General features: G+C 44.2%; 1 protein-coding gene across 2 annotated transcripts in view; it reads right to left on the minus strand.

Annotated features, from left to right (window-relative positions):
- Positions 1 to 21357, minus strand: part of LTB4R (leukotriene B4 receptor) — an 85809-nt gene extending 64452 nt beyond the window's left edge. The window contains exons 1-2 of one of the 2 annotated variants that reach the window (XM_069761073.1): positions 21273 to 21357; positions 16235 to 18821 (exon numbers count right to left, since the gene is read on the minus strand). In XM_069761073.1, the coding sequence (XP_069617174.1) occupies positions 17772 to 18821; positions 21273 to 21311 (1089 nt within the window). In that variant the 5' untranslated portion in view covers positions 21312 to 21357 and the 3' untranslated portion in view covers positions 16235 to 17771. Of the gene's footprint in view, positions 1 to 16234; positions 18822 to 21272 lie in introns of those variants that run through there. The other variant, XM_069761063.1, reaches the window with a different exon arrangement.
- Between the last annotated feature and the right edge of the window lie 1344 nt (positions 21358 to 22701).

Here is a 22701-nt window from a genome sequence, read left to right on the forward strand (position 1 = left end):
GGACGGAGCACCAAACTTCCCCTGCTGTGTTCTGCGTGTTCCCGCCAAGTCTCTGCCGTTTTGTGCGCTCTGCCCATTTTATCCTAGCTACGCTCCCTCCTGTCGAGTGCAGAGGTCGGTCCAGGTCTCTAAGCTTTCCCCCAGACAACAAAGGTGACAGTCCTGACAGTTCCGGCCCCAACACGAAAAAGGTACCCCGGTCTCTCTTCTTACACTTCGATACAGTTGACCATTGCCTCCATTATGCATTATGTATGCATTTCTAATGCTGTACTGCCATCTAGTGACATTCTGCAGCAAACTGCAGTTCAACTTGTAACTTTCTGCAGATTTTCATCTTGTGTGCGTGTGTATGTGTAGATGCATACATACAGTGCATACATATACAATTGAAACTAGAAGTTTACATGCACTACATAAAAAGACACATCTGCATGTTTTTCTCAAAATCTGACATGAAATCAGAATAAACCTTTCCCATTTAGGTCAATTTAGATTGCCATAATTATTATTTGCAAAATGCCAGAATAATGACAGATAGTATTTGGTACCATTGCCCTTAAACTGAATGACTTAAGTCATATGCAAATTGCCTCTTCTGAGAAAAAGAGGACTTAAACTCTATAGCGCCACATGTTGGAAGTACATTTGGGATATCCTGCCACAAGCTTCTCACAATAATTGGTCAGAATTTGGGCCCATTCCTCCTGACAAAACTGGTGTAACTGATCCAGGTTTGTAGGTCGCCTTGCTCACACCTGCCTTTTCAGCTTTGCCCACACATTTTCAATAGGATTGGGATCAGGGCTTTGCGATGGCCACTACAAAACATTGACTTTGTTATCCTTAAGCCACTTTGTTACCATTTTCGCAGTATGCTTTGGATCATCGTCCATTAGGCTTCCAAGCTTCTCCCTTTTTCCTCCAACGATGGTAACGATGATGGTCATTATGCCCAAAAAGTTAAATTTTTGTTTCATCTGATCACTGGACATGTCTCCAAAAATTAAGGTCTGTGTTCCTGTGTGCATTTAAAAACATTAATCTGGCATTTTGTTTCTTTTGGAGTAATGGCTTCTTCCTGGCAGAGTGACCTTTCAGCCCATGTTGATATAGTACTAGTTTCACTGTGGATATTGACACAATCTTACCAGTGTAAAATGGTGATTTTTTTTAACCCCTTAGTGACAGAGCTAATTTGGTACTTAATGACCGAGCCAATTTTTGCAATTCTGACCACTGTCACTTTATGAGGTTATAACTCTGGAACGCTTCAACGGATTCCGCTGATTCTGAGATTGTTTTTTCGTGACGTATTTTACTTCATGATAGTGGTAACATTTCATCTATATTACTTGCGATTATTTATGAAAAAAATGGAAATATGGCGAAAATTTTTAAAATTTTGCAATTTTCAAACTTTGTATTTTTATGCCCTTAAATCAGAAAGATATGTCACAAAAAATAGTTAATAAATAACATTTCCCACATGTCTACTTTACATCAGCACAATTTTGGAAACAAAATTTTTTTTTGTTAGGGAGTTATAAGGGTTAAAAGTTGACCAGCAATTTCTCATTTTTACAACACCTTTTTTGTTTAGGGACCACATCACATTTGAAGTCATTTTGAGGGGTCTATATAATAGAAAATAACCAAGTGTGACACCATTCTAAAAACTGCACCCCTCAAGGTGCTCAAAACCACATTCAAGAAGTTTATTAACCCTTTATGTGCTTCACAGGAACTGAAACAATGTGGAAGGAAAAAATGAACATTTAACTTTTTTTTGCAAACATTTTAATTCAGAACCATTTTTTTATTTTCACAAGTGTAAAAACAGAAATGTAACCATAAATTTTGTTATGCAATTTCTCCTGAATACGCCAATACCCCATATGTGGGGGTAAACCACTGGTTGGGCGCACCACAGAACTTGGAAGTGAAGGAGCGCCGTTTGACTTTTTCAATGCAGAATTGGCTGGAATTGAGATCGGACGCCATGTCACGTTTAGAGAGCCCCTGATGTGCCTAAACAGTAGAAACCCCCCACAAGTGACACCATTTTGTAAACTAGACCCCTTAAGGAACTTATCTAGATGTGTGGTGAGCACTTTGAACCCCCAAGAGCTTCACAGAAGTTTATAACGTAGAGCCGTGAAAATAAAAAATCGCATTTGTTTACACAAAAATGATCTTTTCGCCCACAAATTCTAATTTTCACAAGGGTAACAGGAGAAATTAGACCACAAAAGTTGTTGTACGATTTCTCCTGAATACGTCGATACCCCATATGTGAGGATAAACCACTGTTTGGGCGCACCGCAGAGCTTGGAAGTGAAGGAGCGCCGTTTTACTTTTTCAATGTAGAATTGGCAGGAATTGAGATTGGACGCCATGTCGATTTGGAGAGCCCCTGATGTGCCTAAACAGTGGAAACCCCCCACGAGTGACACCATTTTGGAAACTAGACCCCTTAAGGAACTTATCTAGATGTGTGGTGAGCACTTTGAACCCCCATGTGCTTCACAGAAGTTTATAATGTTGAGCCGTGAAAATAAAAAAATCGCATTTTTTCTACAAAAATGATCTTTTTGCCCCCAAATTTTTATTTTCACAAGGGTAACAGGAGAAATTAGACCACAAATGTTGTAGTGCAATTTCTCCTGAGTACGTCGATACCCAATATGTGGGGGCAAACCACTGTTTGGGCGCACCGCAGAGCATGGAAGAGAAGGAGTGCCGTTTTACTTTTTCAATGTAGAATTGTCTGGAATTGAGATTGGACGCCATGTCGCGTTTGGAGAGCCCCTGATGTGCCTAAACAGTGGAAATCCCCCACAAGTGACCCCATTTTGGAAACTAGACCCCCATGGAACTTATCTAGATGTGTGGTGAGAATTTTGAATGCCCAAGTGCTTCACAGAAGTTTAGAATGCAGAGTCGTGAAAATAAAAAAATATTTTTTTTTCCACAAAAAAGATTTTGTAGCCCCCAAGTTTTTATTTTCACAAGGGTAACAGGAGAAATTGGACACCAAAAGTTGTAGTGCAATTTCTCCTGAGTACGTCGATACCCAATATGTGGGGGTAAACCACTGTTTGGGCGCACCGTAGAGCTTGGAAGAGAAGGAGTGCCGTTTTACTTTTTCAATGTAGAATTGTCTGGAATTGAGATCGGACGCCATGTCGCGTTTGGAGAGCCCCTGATGTGCCTAAACAGTGGAAATCCCCCACAAGTGACAACATTTTGGAAACTAGACCCCTTAAGGAACTTATCTAGATGTGTGGTGAGCACTTTGAACCCCCATGTGCTTCACAGAAGTTTATAATGTTGAGCCGTGAAAATAAAAAAATCGCATTTTTTCTACAAAAATGATCTTTTTGCCCCCAAATTTTTATTTTCACAAGGGTAACAGGAGAAATTAGACCACAAATGTTGTAGTGCAATTTCTCCTGAGTACGTCGATACCCAATATGTGGGGGCAAACCACTGTTTGGGCGCACCGCAGAGCATGGAAGAGAAGGAGTGCCGTTTTACTTTTTCAATGTAGAATTGTCTGGAATTGAGATTGGACGCCATGTCGCGTCTGGAGAGCCCCTGATGTGCCTAAACAGTGGAAATCCCCCACAAGTGACCCCATTTTGGAAACTAGACCCCCATGGAACTTATCTAGATGTGTGGTGAGAATTTTGAATGCCCAAGTGCTTCACAGAAGTTTAGAATGCAGAGTCGTGAAAATAAAAAAATATTTTTTTTTCCACAAAAAAGATTTTGTAGCCCCCAAGTTTTTATTTTCACAAGGGTAACAGGAGAAATTGGACACCAAAAGTTGTTGTCCAATTTATCCCGAGTATGCTGATGCCCCATATGTGGGGGTAAACCACTGTTTGGGCGCACGGTAGAGCTCGGAAGGGAAGGAGCGCTGTTTTGGAATGCAGACTTAGATAGAATGGTCTGTGGGCGTTATGTTGCGTTTGCAGAGCCCCTGATGTACCTAAAAAGTGGTAACCCCCCACAAGTGACCCCATTTTGGAAACTAGACCGCCAAAGGAACTTATCTAGATGTGTGGTGAGAACTTTGAATGCCCAAGTGCTTCACAGAAGTTTAGAATGCAGAGTCGTGAAAATAAAAAAATGTTTTTTTCCACAAAAAAGATTTTGTAGCCCCCAAGTTTTTATTTTCACAAGGGTAACAGGAGAAATTGGACCCCAAAAGTTGTTGTCCAATTTATCCCGAGTACGCTGATGCCCCATATGTGGGGGTAACCCACTGTTTCGGTGCACGGCAGAGCTCAGAAGGGAGGGAGCACCATTTGACTTTTTGAGCACAAAATTGGCTGTCGTGTTTGGAGACCCCCTGATGTAACTAAACAGTGGAAACCCCCCAATTCTAGCTCCAGCCCTAACCCCAACACACCCCTAACCCTAATGTCAACCCTAACCATAACCCTAATCAAAACCCTAAATCCAACACACCCCTAATCCTAATCTCAACCCTAACCTCAAACCTAACCCTAATCCCAATACACCCCTAATCACAACCCTAACCTTAACCCTAATCCCAAACCTAGCCCTAGTCCCAAGCGTAACCCTAATGCCAACCCTAACCCTAATACCAACTCTAATCCAAACCCTAACCCCAAATCTAGCTCTACCTTTAGCCCCAACCCTAGCCCTAACTTTAGCCCCAACCCTAACCCTAGCCCAAAGGCTACTTTCACACTTGCGTCGTTTGGCATGCGTCGCAATCCGTCATTTTGGACAAAAAACAGATCCTCCAAATGTGCCCGCAGGATGCGTTCTTTTGCCCATAGACTTGTATTGCCGACGGATCGTGACTAATGGCCACACGTCGCGTCCGTCGTGCACTGGATCAGTTGTGTTTTGGCGGACCGTCGGCACAAAAAACGTTCAATGTAACATTTTTTTGTATGTCGCGTCCGCCATTTCTGACTGCGCATGCGTGGCCGTAACTCCTCCCCCTCCACCCCAGGACATAGATTGGGCAGCGGATGCGTTGAAAAACTACATCCGCTGCCCACGTTGTGCACAATTTTCACAACGTGCGTCAGTATGTCGGGCCGACGCATTGCGACAGCCCCGTACTGACGTAAGTGTGAAAGAACCCTAACCCTGAATTTAGCCCCAACTCTAACCCTAAATTTAGCCCCAACCCTAACCCTAGCCCTAACCCCAGCCCTAACTCTAACCCTAGCCCTAACCCTAGCCCTAACCCTAGCCCTAACCCTAACCCTAGCCCCAACCCTAACCCTAACCCTAGCCCTAACCCTAGCCCTAACCCCAGCCCTAACTCTAACCCTAGCCCTAACCCTAGCCCTAACCCTAGCCCTAACCCTAACCCTAGCCCCAACCCTAACCCTAACCCTAGCCCTAACCCTAGCCCTAACCCTAGCCCTAACCCTAACCCTAGCTCTAACCCTGGCCCTAACCCTAACCCTAGCCCTAACCCTAGCCCTAACCCTAGCCCTAACCCTAACCCTAATTTTAGCCCCAACTGCTCTTCTCCTGTCGGCCGGCAGATGGCGATAGATGGCGGGCGCACTGCGCATGCGCCCGCCATTTTTTTTCCCCGGCAGCCAGGAGGAGCAGCAGGAGGATCCAGGGACACCGGTAAGTATAATAGGGTCCCCGAATCCCCCTATTTCTCTGTCCTCTGATGTGCGATCACATCAGAGGACAGAGAATTACACTTTGATTTTTTTTTTGCGGTCGCCAGTAAACAGTTAATTACCGGCGATCGCAAAACAGGGTCGTTAAAACCGACCCCGATCATGTTCTTTGGGGTCTCGGCTACCCCCAGCAGCCGAGACCTCAAAGACTCTCCCGGTGCCGGCCGGCGCACTGCGCATGCGCCCGCCATTTTGAAGATGGTGGCGCCCATCGGGAGCCACGAGGAGCACCGGGGGAGATAGACGAGTATCGGGGGGCTATCTGGGACCCCTTTTCTCTGTCCTCTGATGTGCAATCACATCGGAGGACAGAGAAATTTAAAAGAGATCGCTTTTTTTTTTTGCGATCGCCGGTAAACGGTTAATTACCGGCGATCGCAAATGCGGGGTCAGTAAAAAAAAACCCGAATCATGTTCTCTGGGGTCTCGGCTACCCCCGGCAGCCGAGACCCCGGAGAAAATCCGACTCTGGGGGGCACTATTTACTTTTTCCACAGCGCCGTTAAGTTTAAGTACCCTTAGCGGCCGCCGTTAAAAGGCGTATCGGCGGTCGCTAAGGGATCAAATCATAAACAGTGTTGATACAGTAACTGTGGTCAGCCACCGGAGGTCACCCTTGAGTAATAGACAGGATAATTACAATGTTGTTGCAGTAATTTTGTTCAGCCACCGGAGGTCACCCATGAGTTAAAGACAAGAAGATTCTGGAAACAGGACAGTTACCTCAGAGAGAGTTTCTGGGTGTTTGAGAAGAAGCAGCGTGGTGATGGAGAGTGGGCAATCCTGATCTTGAGGCATTCCTGTTTTGGGACTGTGTGACTTCAAGAAAGCTATTCTTGTGAGTAAACAGAGAAGTGTGACCGGTAGTGTTGAGCATTCCGATACCGCAAGTATCGGGTATCGGCTGATACTTGCGGTATCGGAATTCCGATACCGAGATCCGATATTTTTGTGATATCGGGTATCGGTATCGGAAGTGTAAAATAAAGAATTAAAATAAAAAATATTGTTATATTCACCTCTCCGGCGGCCCCTGGACATCAGCGGGAGGATCCGGCGTCCGGCACGGCTTCTTTCTTCAAAATGCGCGCCTTTAGGACCTGTGGTATGACGTCCCGGCTTCTGATTGGTCGCGTGCCGCCCATGTGACCGCCACGCGACCAATCAGAAGCCGCGACGTCATTCCTCAGCTAAAGTCCTAGAATGAGCGCCTTTTAGGACCTGAGGAATGACGTTGCGGCTTCTGATTGGTCGCGTGGCGGTCACATGGGCGGCACGCGACCAATCAGAAGCCGGGACGTCATTCCACAGGTCCTGAAGGCGCGCATTTTGAAGAAAGAAGCCGTGCCGGACGCCGGATCCTCCTGCTGATGTCCAGGGGCTGCCGGAGAGGTGAATATAACAATATTTTTTATTTTAATTCTTTATTTTACACTTTAATATGGATCCCAGGGCCTGAAGGAGAGTTTCCTCTCCTTCAGACCCTGGGATCCATGAGGATACATTCCGATACTTGATGTCCCATTGACTTGTATTGGTATCGGATATCGGTATCGGCGATATCCGATATTTTTCGGGTATCGGCCGATACTATCCGATACCGATACTTTCAAGTATCGGACGGTATCGCTCAACACTAGTGACCGGTCATCGACTGTGTAGTTAGCTAGGGATAGCTAGATAGGAATCACAGCCTATTTAAGGACACTCTTGTATTAAGAATTGCCTGATAACTAATAGACACTGTGTGGATTCCTGCACTTCACGATTCTGGCTGTGGGATATTCCTGGAATTATTTGTGAACTTTATCTGGATCTGCATCAGAAGATTTGGTGGCTCAAATACCTATTTAATCCGCTGCTGGACATCTGTATAACAAATTCAGTTATTTACCGTTGAAGCATATATTGTGAAAGAGTACACTCTGAGCACTCAACAATAAGACGGTGCACTGCGTATACATTGAGTATATACGGTGATATATATATATGTTGGGAAAACCGGGTACCCGTGATCTATTGTAAATTAGGCGGGAGGCGGGTGTAAGATTGTATTCCTGAGAGGACCACGTGTCACAGGCACAGTATAACACCGTGTAGGCCCGTTACACATAAGGGAGGGAGTGGTATAGTTGTGGGGTAGTCTGATTCCTGCATGTGAGGCTGGCACTTGGGGTCTCTCAGGCTGCATAACTTGTATTCAATGAGTTGTGGCTGTTGTGGCCCATATTGTGTTGGGAGATAAAATTCTGTCATTTTTTGCAAAAGTTATAAAGAAAAGTTGGTTTAATATCATATTGTGCTCTGAGTCATTCATAGCAGCGCCGTATTCTGTTCTTGAGCAGCGACCGGCATAACGGTCGTTACACCAGCTTCCGCCATCATCTTCACAAGGACTTTTGCTTTTGTCCTTGGGTTGCACGTGTCGAACCAAAGCACGTTCATCTCTGGGACACAGAACCCATCCCCTTCCTTTCCATCTTGTTTGTACTTATGTATAATTGTTTGTACAGGTGAACAAGGCACCTTCAGTTATCTTGAAATTGTACCCAAGATGCGCCAGACTTGTGCAAGATATAAAAAGATGTTAATGAGGCGTCGCAGTAATAGCACTGATCTGAAGAATAAAGCTGCCTTATCAATTTTACCACAGGTGGAATGACATAACCCCCCACCAACAAAAAAAAATTGTGAATTGCTGGCTTTTGTTTATTCTGCCTCAAAAAAATCAGAATAGAAAGCGATAAAAAAAGTCATGTGTCTGAAAATGGTACCAATAAAAACATCAACTCCTTCCGCAAAAAACAAGCCCTCACATCACTCTATGGGCCAAAATATAGAAAAATTATAGTTCTCAAAATATGGTGATGAAAAAAACTAGTTTTTGCAATAAAAAGCATCTGTTTTTATGTGATAGCAGCCAAACATAAAAACCCAATATAAATCTGGTAGCACTGTAATCGCACCAACCTGGAGAAAAAAGTTGCCCAATTGTTTATGCCAAATGAGGAACAGTGTAAAAAATAAATAAAACCAATTCTTCACCTGCTGTTGATTTTTTCATTCTACCTCCCAAAGATTGCAGTAAGGCTTGGCGCACATTTATCCTGTGCTCTGCGCTGAGCCCTTATACTGTGGATCTCTATGTATGTCTCTGAAATAAGTGATTCAGTTAGAACTTCTGGCGAAAGATTCCCTATAATGAGGCAGATGGAGGCATTGTGGACGCCGTCTGACCTGTGATCCGGCGGTGTCCCTCTTTTTAGGATTTCACATATATGACGTCGGCAACAGTTTTGTGCACTTCTGAAAAGAAGGACACCACTGAACAGAGGCAAGATTGAGTCCAGAGTAACTCTGCTGCATCATTATAGTGATTGGACCCCAAGGGGTTTCATCTGAATCACGTCCCTTAGAAATTTAGATGGAAAACCCAAAGAAAGTGCTCAGCGTAGAGCTGATAAATGTGATCCCAAACATTATGTAAAATATTCTGAATAAAAACTTCAACTCAATCCACTGAAAAATCAAGTCCCCACTCAGGTCTGTCTGTTAACAGAAATATAGGGGGCTTCTATGTTACAGGTAGTACAAAGGCTCTGGAAAAGCAAAATGGCATCTCACCCTCCAAAAGAAATTCAGCAAATTCAAATGTCCCCTCCCTTCTGAGCCCCACAGTGTACCTAAACAACATATGACGTCCACATGTTTGGCATTTCAGAAGCAATGAGAGCCCACCCAACTTATGGGTGCATGTCTCCAGAAGCACGGGCTGGGCATAACATAGTGGTGACTGCAATGTACTGGTTACTACTACATACTAGTCACTACAATGGCAGTTTGCAATTTTCAGTCAGCAACATTCAATGCAACGTGTTTCTGTTAAGTACCCATGGAGTCAAAATCGGCACTACACCTGGAAATAAATTCCCAAAGGGGTATAATTTCCAAAATAGGGTCACTTGAGGGAGATTCTGCACTACTAGAAATTAGAGGCTCTGTATATGGAGTCCGCACACTGTTCTAGGAAAATCTGATCTCCAGGAGGCAAGTAGCGCCCCGTTCCTCCCGAGTGTTTCTGTATGGCTAACTAGTACTGTACAGCCACATATGGAGTATTGCCACATTTAGTAGAAATTGTGTGACAAATTATGGTGCCATTTTTACACACTTTGTGTGTGAAAATTTAAAATATGGGGCTAAAACAATTTTTGTGGTAAAAATGTAGTTATTTTTTCTTCACTGTACAATGATATAAAATTCTGTGACACTGATGGTGTCAAAATGATCACTGCACCCCCTAGATTAATTCATTGAGAGGTTTAGTTTGTGAAATGGGCTCCATTACGGGGGGTTCTGCTGTTCTGACACCTCAGGGGCTCTCCTAGTAAGTCATAACACCTGCAAACCATAACAGTAAAAGCTGGTGCCCCTTGGATTGTGAGCTTTGCCCTGTGCCTGAAAAATATTTCACGATTACATGTAGGATATTGGCACACTCAGGGAAAAATGGACCTCAGTTTGTTGTAAAAAAGTTCGTATTAGCCCTTAGAAAAATTTAAAACTTGGGGCTAAAACAACATTTTAATGGTAAAAATGTAATTTATTCTTTTTTCACCACTCAATGGTATAAAATTCTGTGAGGCACATGTAGTGACAGCATGATCACTGCACCCCTAGATGAATTCATTGGGGAGAGTAGTTTGTAAAATTAGTTCACATACAGGGGATTTCTGTTGTCCTGGCACCTCAGGGGCTCTGCCAATGTGACATGGCACCCTCAAACCATTCCAGCAAAATCTGAACTTCAATACTGTGCCTCTTGCCTTCTTAGCTTTGCAGTGTGCCTCAAAAGTAGTATTCCCCCACATATGAGGTAACAGGAGAAATTGCACAACAAATTATATGGTTCAATTTCTGCTGTTACCTTTATGAAAATGCAAAAAATTTGGGGCTAAAATATCATTTTTGTGGGGAAAATGTGATTTTATTATTTTCACGACTCAACGTTATAAACTTCTGTGAAGCACCTGGGGGTTCAAGGTGCTCACCTCACATCTAAGTACATTCCTTGGGGGGCCTAGTTTCCAAAATGGGGTCACTTGTGGTGGGTTTCCACTGTATAGGCACATCAGGGGCTCTCCAAACAGGACATGATGTCTGCTTATGATTCCAGGAAATTTTACATTCAAAAAGTCCTGCCATACGCCCAAACAGTAGTTTTCTCCCTCATATGGTGTATCAGCGTACTCAGGAAAAAATTGCACTACAAATTATATCGTGCCATTTCTCCTGTTACCCTTATGAAAATGCAACATTTGGGGCTAAAAACATATTTGTGAGGAAAATGTGATTGTCATGGTCCAGTCCGGAGTTTATTTTCATTTTTCCTCTTTTGAGACTGGTCATTGTCAGGATTCCCCTGACCGCTGCCACCAATTTGTCACAATTCACACAGTGACCGTCACCCCTACGTCACGGGTCGGGGTGACTTTGGGCCAACAGACGGCTATCACATGTGCAGGGGGGCTTATCTTAGTTATCCCTCCACTGCTAACAATGTGATGAGAAAACACACACAAGGCTATTGACCTCTTAGTTTACAGCAGGGGCTTATGCTAGGTATCCCACTGCTTTCAATATACCACAAACTGCAGGGATTTATGTATATCCCGCTTACAGTTCCACTTAACACTTGCAGCTCTCTGGTGCCCCCCTTACTCTCAGGTCAGATTAGGTACTGCACCCTGGGTAATTAGTCTCCAGAAAGGCTGCCTGCTATGTACTGGCTATTGGGCACGCTGCAGCGACGCGATAAACTACTCCCACTCAGGCAGGAGCAATAATTAGCAATGCCGCAGTCGCTTCAGCATAACCCAAAAGTCTGCACGGTATCACTGCCACCAGCTTCGATTAAACGGGTCCGAAGCTAACCCAACACAGTAGCGTAATTCTCTTCCAGAGACAGGGTACGTTTAGAGCATGGAGAATGAACTAACATATAATATTATATCCCATAAAAAAATTAGGCAGTGCTTTATCAAAAATATTTTATAAAGATGTTACAAATGAGACAATTGCAAATATGTACACGGGTAATTATAACATAAAGGGAATAAAGGAGAAAAGATAACACTCACATGTTCAAAGCATGGCTGGCACCCAGGCTAGTGCGGTTTTCCATACGTCCCAGTTCATGGGATGCGCTCAGCTCTTCCAGGGTAAAAAAGGACAAGAAGCAAGCTGGGGATGTGTGCAGACAGTTATAGCCAAGCCTGTAACATCCCAGAAAGGGGTTGGATCACCTCGTCCCTCCTACCTCTTCAGTTAACTCATTTTATTCTAATCTATATCTAATTTCGATAACTCCGCTACAAAACATGTCATAGTCCTAACAAACCCATTATTCATTTCGGATTAACGTGAGCATTCTAATGAGATCAAATATGTCCTATCTGGGATACATATGTACAGAGAAAACCCTACTTCTTTACCAGACGGAGTTAGAAGATCGAGTTTCAAGGGATGGGTAGATACACCGAGTGGGAATACGAATATATATTTTCATGTTCTTAACGTAAACATTGTGCATAATATCGTACAAAAACCAAACAAAGAATCTTTCATGAATTTTGGAGCCATTTTTCCAGTTCCAGCTGGAGGAAGATTCTAACCTGGTCGTAAATACCTTTCGGCCATAAAACTCCCCCCAGTACATTGGCAAAGCAGCTCTTGGCTGAGTGAAAGGAAAGGGGGGCTTGGGAGTTGAAAGTCAGGAATTTGAAACTACAAACTGTTGCAGCATCACTCCAAGAAGGGGGGCTTAGCCCACGCAGGCTAGCAAGAGAACTACTTACGATATTTCATACCATATCGTGACAGTCATGCAGGGGTTAATCTCATCAGCTTCACTTTTCATCTTCATCCAGCACAGACCGCCATCACGTTTTCCAGCCAGGACTCATCTCTGTAGGAAATAACACTGTTATGTAGAGCTCCGCTTGCAGAACACATTGCTTATTTTTTTCCCAACTTCTACACTACACCAGATGAAGAAAAATAGGTGACATAGTGTCGCTCTGCACAGTAACAGGACCGCCCCCATTTAAAAAGTATCCTCAAAAAATAAAATAAATACATCACTGTAGTAATAATATCCCTTAATTAGCCCTATGGTAATAATATCCCCCATCTCATGCCAGCTGTATCTCATTCCTGGCTCCAGCCATTTGTTCTCCCATCCTGCCCTCATGAGTATCCATTTTGCCCCCATATGATCTCCCCATCCTTCCCCATGATCCTGACCCATCTGTCTCATGATCCTGCCGCCCCATCTGTCTCCATGTTATCAATCCTGCTCCATGATCCTGCACCATGTGTCTCCATCCTGCACCATGATCCTGCCCCATCTATCTCCAATCTGCCTCATATTCCTGCCCCATACAGTATGTCTCTATCCTGCCCCATATGTCTCCATCCTGTCCCATGTCTCCATCCTGTCCCATGTCTCCCAGCCTGCCCCCTGTGTCTCACATCCTGCCCCCCTGTGTCTCACATTCTGCCCCCTGTTTCATATTCTGCCCCCATATCCCACACTGCCCGTGTCTCACATTCTGCCCCCTGTCTCACATCCTGCTCCTCGTGTCACACATTCTGCCCCCTGTGTCTCACATCCTGCCCCCTGTGTGTCACTGTTAGGTGTTGAGTTCCGGCCGCTGCACAGGTGGAATCTTGGACCATGTCCGCTGCGGTCTCCCATTCTCCTCCAGCCTCAGTGGAGCCTGCTCAGCGGAGACGTTGGTCCCAGCATATGGCTCAAGCTGATACTTTGCGCTTGGTTACTGCTGCCTTTCCAGGTCCTGCCTTTGTAGCCAGCACTGATCAGCAGCTAGCAGGCGTTTCAGGGACTAATTCCTGCTTTTCCCTTACTGAGCATGCCCACGGGTCGTCCTCCCATTGGAGGTTGGGGGGTCACATGCTCAGGTCCTGTTGCGACTCCTATTGGACCAACAGGAAGATCTCGGAGTGCTACTACTATAAAAGGTTCGCATGGCCGCTCGGCCATGCGCTAGTATAAACTTGCTAACATGTGTGTGGATGTATGCCTGTCGGATGAAAGCTCTGAATCATTCCCATCTCTAGAGTTGTTGACTGCTCACGAATGGTGGAAGCTACCTAGTGCCTGACAGTGCTTTCCCGCACATCTAGCACATGATGCTTCGTCTGTTAGCAGTGGCCGCCAGTGTGGCGCCATGTGCAATCAGTGCGCTTTCCTAGCCCTAGTTAGGGTGGTTAGTGGCGTCCACCAGAGCGGCGCTGTACGCACTCTGTGCGGTAATCTTTAATCAGTCCTGACAATGGGTCAGTGTAGGGTGGGAACTCCCGCTTGATCTCAGCATCTGACTCAGGGTGTCCTCAGGCGTGGGCTCAAAAGCTACCGAGGGTCAGAGCGAGATCAATCAACAGCCTAGTGGGGGTGAGTTTCAGGGATCCCACTAGCATACATCTACTGCACCCTGTGACTGCTAACAGGGCACAGCATTTCCTTTGTTTCCCTGTGATTCTGTGAAGCAACAGAGTTTGCATCAGTTCATACCGGGTGACGAAACCTATGTCTATTCTGGTGTAGTACTGCCACATAGTGCCACCATTACCTAGCAGCAGGTTCCATCTCTGCACGGTGGACCTCGGGCTGCAAACGCACCTTATTATTATCTTTCTGTCCTCTGTCTCACATTCTTGCCCCATGTCTCCAACCTGCCCCCTGTGTCTCACACACTGTCCCCTGTGTCTCACATATTGTCCTCTGTGTTGTTTCCATTCCTGCCCCCGTGTCTCATTCTGCCCCTGTGTCTCACATTCTGCCCCCTGTGTTGTTTCCATTCTTGCCCCCTGTGTCTCACATCCTGCCCCCTGTGCCTTACATTCTACCTCCGTGTCTCCATCCTGCCCCATGTGTCTCACATACTGCCCACGTGTTTCACATACTGTCCCGTCTTGTTTCCATTCCTTCCCCCTGTGTTGCTTCCATTCCTGCTCCCTGTGTCTCACATTCTGCCCGTGTCTCACATTCTGCCCCCTGTATCCCACATTCTGCCCCCCTGTGTTGTTTCCATTCCTGCCATCTGTGTTTCCATTCCTGCCCCCTGTATCACCATCATGCCCCCGTGTCTCCATTCTGCCCCAGGCTTGCCGCATTAAGGAAAATAAAAAAAACACCTTTCCCCTTACCTGGCAGCTGTCCAGCGCCAACGTCCATCCCAGGCATTTCAGCGCGGACTCGCTGGCGAATGACAATGACGTCATACGCCGGCGACGTGCACGCTGATGCCAGCCTTTGATTGGCTGGTGGCTTTAACTACTGCCTTGCGGGCCCACAAGGCAATAGAGTAACTGAACCTGGGTCTCAGATGCAGGTTCAGTGTACCGTCAGAAGCCTGCCGCTGGGGCCCGGTGTTCTGTCCCCACATGAGGCGAATGGAGGTGTGGTTGATTAATAAGCATTGTGAGAGAGAATCGTACCTTCCGTAGTTTCCTCCACGTGAGGCAGACAGGACCAATGCTGCTCAGCGTCCGAAGAGATGATGCACTCCAGGAATTGTGCAATCCAGACTTGTTTATTTTGTAGATCTGGACATACAGCGTATAACTGGTAATACAGTACTTTCTCCAGAAATGCAGGTGTAGACAAAGTACAGTATGATATAGCACCAAGTGTGAGCAACAAGAGGTCGAAAGAATGATGCCTTCCTAAGCCTGGTTCAAAAGCATATCCTCTCACAACAGAAAGCAAACTGAAAATGACTGCCAGAGGAAGAGAAGACTTGACCCCTGAACCGGAAGTGAAAGACATGCCCATAAGAAATAATGAATAACAAGCTGCCATACCGAAAAAGGCCATTGGGTGGCAGCAGAGTTAAATATAACAACATACATAGCATAGCATGAAGATGCATAAAACTAAAGAATACAACTTACACGGAGCAGCACACCCAGGCCCGATGGGCAAATGAGATGGGGCCCGATGCAGGCCCCCTCTGCCCACTGGTCCCCAGACGCCAGTTAGGGCAGTAATGCCCTGATGGCGGCCCTGCCCAAGGCAACCACCCAATCTGCCCCCTGGTAGCTACATTACTAGAAATGACAGTAAAAGGGACAGTGGCGAGTAAAACCTGCCTAGGACCTGGTAAGGTCTAGTCATCTGAGATTCTTGGTCCCCAGCTGGCTTTTTAAAGGGACACTGTCACCTGAATTTGGAGGGAACAATCTTCAGCCATGGAGGCGGGGTTTTCGATTGTTTGATTCACCCTTTCCTTACCCGCTGGCTGCATGCTGGCTGCAATATTGGATTGAAGTTCATTCTCTGTCCTCCATAGTACACACCTGCGCAAGGCAAGATTGCCTTGTGCAGGCATGTACTACGGAGGACAAAGAATGAACTTCAATCCAATATTGCAGCCAGCATGCAGCCAGCGGGTAAGGAAAGGGTGAATCAAACAACCGAAAACCCCGCCTCCATGGCTGAAGATTGTTCCCTCCAAATTCAGGTGACAGTGTCCCTTTAAAGAATGTGAAACAAACACTGCTACAATATTGCCGCAAGTTTTATTCATGCAGCCCATGGCTCAACATAGTAATAGCTGCTTTTTTCAAGGACGCTCTGCTATTGTTCTCTATAAGCCAATAAGTTTTGTGCTCTGTAAATTGCTAAAAATTCCACACCGTGCAGACAAGTTCGATAAGTTGTTATGAGGCTGCTCGAGCTTGAATTAGGTGCGCCTTCATCAAAATGAGATATTTCATACAGTACACAAGATTTTTATCACAAAGAATTGTCTGATTATTTGCACAGTTTTCATATTTCATCTGACTTAACAATACATTGTTTTATATTTCTTGACATATTCATTACGGGTAACTCATTTATGACTTAGACAAAAAAACAAATAAAAAATCATGAAAATATAGCCAGTTGACAAAAGAGAATTAAAGGGTTAGTCTGAAGTTTTGTGCTGAGCAGCGCACAGCTTTCAAGTCTCCTTTCTTTCTTGTTGGGGGCAGGTAGTATTCATTAAGTAACAGTTCTCATTCAGTAGCTTTGTCCTACTGCTACTTTGATAGCTTAATGGTCTGTCACTGCTTGCTATGGAATGTAGCTACTGCGCACGCTCTGCCAGGTTCTGGTGGCCGATCTCCTTGGCAACAAGCTGAACATTATGTAGGATAAAAGCTCTCACTAATTGTACCAATTTCATACTATGAGAATACCCTTTTAAAGATGAACTTGCTTAGGATTGTGCTACATGTAGATTCGCACCTACCTTAACTATAACTAACAACCATAACTAAGAGTTGACGATTACAATGAACCTCATCATAGCAAGAAGAATATTATGGTGATCTCCTTATAACCTAATAATAATTATGACAATTAAAAGGCTAAATATTACATGTTATCGGGAGTAATGGCTACTTGTTTCTATAGAAATTGTTGATATAATAATTATCTTTATTTGATTTATATGTGTTAGTTGTGTTTAAAAGATAGAGAAAACCTGAAGTGCTATCAATAGTATGTTCCAATATGCAGCTGGTGAGCCTAAAATAACAACTGTGAGATGGCATGGCAGAAAAACGCAGAGTGATATTATGAAATGTGATGTGTAGTGTCCGATGGATAGGTAGCATTTTATACTGAGTTCCTTAGACCGATGTAATTAGCAGATGAGAGAGGCAGTATAGCTTAGACATGCGAAGACACACGGATTAGAACTTAGATTACTTATTTAATTGTAGTGATCATCTGATTGCTGCAGGTCTAACTCTCAGCAGCCCTAGCAAAGAACTAATGACGCCAATTAATTTTTTGGACAGACAGGCCCTTCTGTGTGTACATGGATGGATCAAGTTTGGCACAATGGGAGCTTTTCTTATAATGCATCTCTCTTATTGTTCATATAAGGGCTCCTGCTCCTCTCACCTGGAGAGCTATAGACCCACAATTCGCTCATGTCATGAGGAGGTGGCACATCTACATTTTTAGCTCTTTGTATTTTTACTTCATGTCTTATTTAAGGGTCATTCCTCTATCGTTTTGTTTAACTTCCCCTGCTCCAATGAATGGTTTCGGCTTCTCTGCTGGAAAACTTGTGAAACTTTTCGTAAACTTCCTGCCTCAGAACCAGTTGCTTCAAATAGTTTGGCCATGAATCCCACGCCAGCAGTCCTAATGAAGTTGCCACCAGCAAACGCATATAGAATAGGATTAATGCTGCTACTGAAGAATACAAGGGCTGTAGCATTAGGCCTGAGGAAGTTGGTGGCCTCTTTGAGTTTTGTTGAAGAAGATAGTTCTCCTGCGACCTGAACTATATTCACCACATGGTATGGAATCCAGAAGAAAGCAAAAGTTACTATGATCATGATGACCAGACGGCTTGTCTTATGTTTGGTCTGAAACTTTACAGTCCTCAGCCTTAGCCCAATGAAGACATAGCAAAACACTATGATGGTGAAAGGTATAACAAATCCCATTATAGTTTCAAACATGTACTGGAAGACGATGTGCTGGGAATTCCCGTCTACTGCTTCAACGGTAATACATTTTATTACATCACCTCGACTTTCTGTGCGATTAATTGCAATGGGAATTGCAAGCAACGATGCTACTACCCATACTGCAAGAACTATAATCCTGGCTGCCATCTTTGTCCTGATTTTCTGAGACATGTAGGGTTTAGCAACAGCTAGAAAACGGTCCATGCTCATGAAGGTAATTAAGAAAATGCTGGCATACATACTTAAACAGCCAATGTAATGACACAGTTTACACATTGAGTTCCCAAAAATCCAGCTTCCAGAGGAAAGTAGATGGAGGAAAAACGGTGCCGTGAGAAGGACAATGATGTCTGCCATGGCCAGATGTAAAATAAGGATGCAAGTCACTGTGCGTTTCTTCATTCTTGTCACTATTGTCCAAATGACAAAGGCGTTTCCTGGGAATCCAAGGATGAAGGCAAATGAAAGAATTGCAATGCCAAGACTGGCGGATGACTTGGGTGGTGCTGAACTGGAATTTGAGGTAATAATGGAAACATTGACAGTGGTCATCTGTTCTGTCACAGTGTGCTAGAAAAGAAAGAAGCAATGAACTGTAATAATTATATTAATTGTGACCTTACTTAAAGTAGGCAGGTAAGAACATACTATATCTAGAAACTGTGCAGCGGCCCAGGGGCTCGGCAGGCAAAGGGGCCACTGATACTGAAAGGGAATTTCAGTTAGTGATGAGAAGGTGTTATCTGAGCATGTCTTCTGCGTGGTCTAATACTATTTTCGAGTCTCTGTGGCTGAATGTCTCTCTGCTGCTAGACAGATGCAACACAGGCGGGGATTGTCTGTTTATTAGGCAAGACACTCTAGTAACACTTGAGCATGCTCGGATAATACCTTATCTGAGCATGCTCATCACTATGAACCTGTCATCTCGCTTATCCTGCACTATTGGAGAGCAATGTAAAGTAGTGAGTAACATTCTGATTCAATTTCTGGGTCCCTCACATTTTTTCTTGTAGTACTTTTCATGAAATCACTGTGTATTAGCTGCACAGTCCTCCTTACTAGTGAGTGACAAGTTAGCCCCACTTTCCTGATGCCAACTGACATCTTTGCCCTAATATATGCCGATGGAGGGGAGAGCCAGCAACTCGTGAATATCAGGGGCCCCTTCATGATTTTATGGAAAGTACTGCTAGAAATAATGGAAGTGATCCAGCAATGGAATCAGGGTCTCGGCCACTACTTTATGCTTCCCTCGGATAAACATGGCAGCCTAAACTTGGTGAAACATTCCCCCCAAGAATCCACACATTGCACCTGTCATCTGAGCTTCATGCTGTGATTTTATTCTGAAAACTCTTCTGGTAAAAAAAAAATCACATTAAACACTTTGCAGCCCCTGAATAACTTTATTCACGTGCATTAGCCGCAAAGTGCGACCGTAACATTCTTTTATATAATAAATATCGGTACATGACTAATATTGGCTGTGTGGGTAGAGACTCCTAAATCGAAATATTTCATTTATATCTTCATTACAGATCTTTTTTGCTTTTTTTTCCCTAGTTTACTAATTCTCTGGTAGAAAAAAATTGTTACTGTCTGCAAACTGTTCACATGCTGAACAATCTATGACTGTAAGTTTTCTAAAGGTTTTTCTTTTATTTCATTCATATGACGTGGTTACTTTATGTAAATCAGATAAGTAACATAATCGTCCAAGTAACCTAATTAAGCAGTATTGCACATGATGTAATTATGGGTCCAATATGTAGAGAGCTGTAATAATGCTCCAATAGAGGAGTATTGGTCTTTACTCTGCTTCCATATGCCAATGATTTCCTACCAAATACTGCGATATTGTTACAGTACAATAGCTCTGTACATGGCGCTAGCTGGTGCCCGTATGGCAGCACACGGAGGCATTGCGCTATACGCGTCACACATTGGCCCTGCTGTGTGCACTAAATGTAATATAAACCTGCATTGTGTATGTATGTGCTACATGCAGGGATATAGGGGGCTTACAAGCCACTCAGACCCACAGTTTATTTGTATATGGGCTTGCTCATATGACTGTAGATTCTTTCATCCAAGAAAATCAGGTCGATCATACTAATGACACTCATAAACTTATATCAGAGTTTGATCTGAGTGTCGACGTGATACGTTTCTCTCGGATGAGTGAACCGGGGCACAGTGTGATGAGACAATGGAGAACTAGATTCTCCATCTTCTCCTTCGTGTGAGTCTGCGGAAAGCAAACTGCACACATATGTCATCTGAGTGCAGTCCGATGTTTTACACTTGCCAATAAACTTGAATGAGTGAGTGACAGCAGTGTGCTGAGATTGTCTTCACTGACAGATCCTGTAAGGGTTAGAATCACGCATCGCCCTGCCTCATTGATGCGAGTCCTATCCGATAAAAAATCAGATAGCCCTCGTCTGATGTATACGCTCGTGTGAGCGAGCCCTATGAGACATAAAATAACAGATCCATCAACAGCAACTTGTTTCCATTTAGTGTATTTTTCTATCATATAAAAATGAAAATTAACTACATATAAGTGAAACATCGAGCAAACAGCTATATTCCACATAACTAAATAGCCAAAGTCATCTTTAGCAATCAAATATTGACGCTGTACTTCAGCGTCGGACTGGAGCACCTTGGGCTCACCAGAGAAAATCATTCTTAGGGCCCACTATGTAGCTACATAGAAATAGATACAAGACCACCAATTGTGCAGTAAAAAGCGCTAATATCAGGGTATAATATAAGGTAGTACACGTCTTAATTATGTAGCAAGGGTTGGGGTAGCCCCCTCGCAGAATATAATTTAGCCCCCTCATAAAATATAACGCAGTCCCCTCTAATAGAATATAATGCAGCACCCCACAAAATATAATGCAACCCCTCAGGTATAACGCAGTCCCCACCATAGAATATAATGTAGCACCCTCATAGGGTATAATGCAGCCCCCTCATATAGTATAATGCAGCCACCAGTGTACTTACATTTTCAGCCATCATGTACAAATCTTTAAGAGTCGACATTGATCAGCTCAAGTAAAAGGCTGCAGACACCACTTCTCCAAAGTGTGCAGATGAGGATCTATGTGGTATATTTCAACTGCATCCTTCAAGTATTGCGAGTAAAGCTTCCTGTTGTCACAATCTTCTCTGCTAGAATACGATAGTGCCACCTAGTACAGGTAGCATTTCTATCATTTTAGAATCCATATCCATAGTGAGACACTTCCTATATATGTGCTGATTATTATGTAAGTTCATTTAGAAGCACTATTCATTGAAATGTCCCTCGATAGTCCCTTCAGTGCAGGGCATATTCAGGAATATACTGTAAAGATCAAAATAATGTCATGAAATCAGCATTAACAATTATTTGGTTTATTACAATGAAAGTTTTCGGTTTTACAGAATTAATTTTCGAATACTATCATGTGGACAGACAAACAGAAATCTGCCATGAATTAATTGATTTAAAGCAATGAAGGAACAACTTAAAGGGGTTGTCCTCTACTTCAGGGGTGTCAAACTGCATTCCTCGAGGGCTGCAAACAGGTCATGTTTTCAGGATTTCCTTGTACTGCACAGGTGATAATTTAATCACCTACACAAATAATGAGTTGGTGATTAAATTATCACCTGTGCAGTACAAGGAAATCCTGAAAACATGACCTGTTTGCAGCCCTCGAGGAATGCAGTTTGACACCCCTGCTCTACTTAACCTAAATGTTCGGCAAATGTTCACCCCCCCTATAAAACAATAAAGCCTATACTCACCTCCTGTCCCGACACCGTTCCCGTGTTGTAGACACTTGCTCTCACTCACTTGTTATGCGGTATTGTGATACGTGATGCCGACGCCCAATCAGCGCTGGCGTCACTGTCCCCACCTTCGGACAAACTGAACATGAAGAGAAAGTGAGTCGCCCAAACAGGGTAGCGGGGTGCTCGGTACTTAAAGGGGATATCACAGTGGCTGCGACCCGGTCCTCTGGGGTGATGGTATGCAGCAAGATAGTGATGCTTCCCACAGGTGAAGCGGGGTCCCCAGGGCTTCCCAAGTGTAGGGCACCGATTGTGTGATGGATGGTATAGCAAAGAACGAGGACACAGGTTTGCAGTCTTTCCTAGTTTACTGATGGTAGTAGTAGTCCTCTGTCCAGGGTACCAAGTGCAGAGTAGCTGTGGTCCGGCCGGCTTGGAGGCAATAGGAGAGCCCTCTCCCAGGTGAGGTCCGTAAGCCTTTCCTACTAGCTCTGTTTAGTTGGTTAGGTCCCTGCCGCTTGATGCTTAGTGCATGTCCCCTCTCTCCTGTCCTAAGACAGATGTCTGTACGATAGGCAGTTCGAGCCTGTTTATAGGGTCTCTATCATGACCCGGGCTCTAAGGTTACTGCTTCACCTCAGACTTGATGCAG

The sequence above is a fragment of the Ranitomeya imitator genome, chromosome 1, assembly GCF_032444005.1.
Source record: "Ranitomeya imitator isolate aRanImi1 chromosome 1, aRanImi1.pri, whole genome shotgun sequence".
Taxonomy (NCBI): domain Eukaryota; kingdom Metazoa; phylum Chordata; class Amphibia; order Anura; family Dendrobatidae; genus Ranitomeya; species Ranitomeya imitator.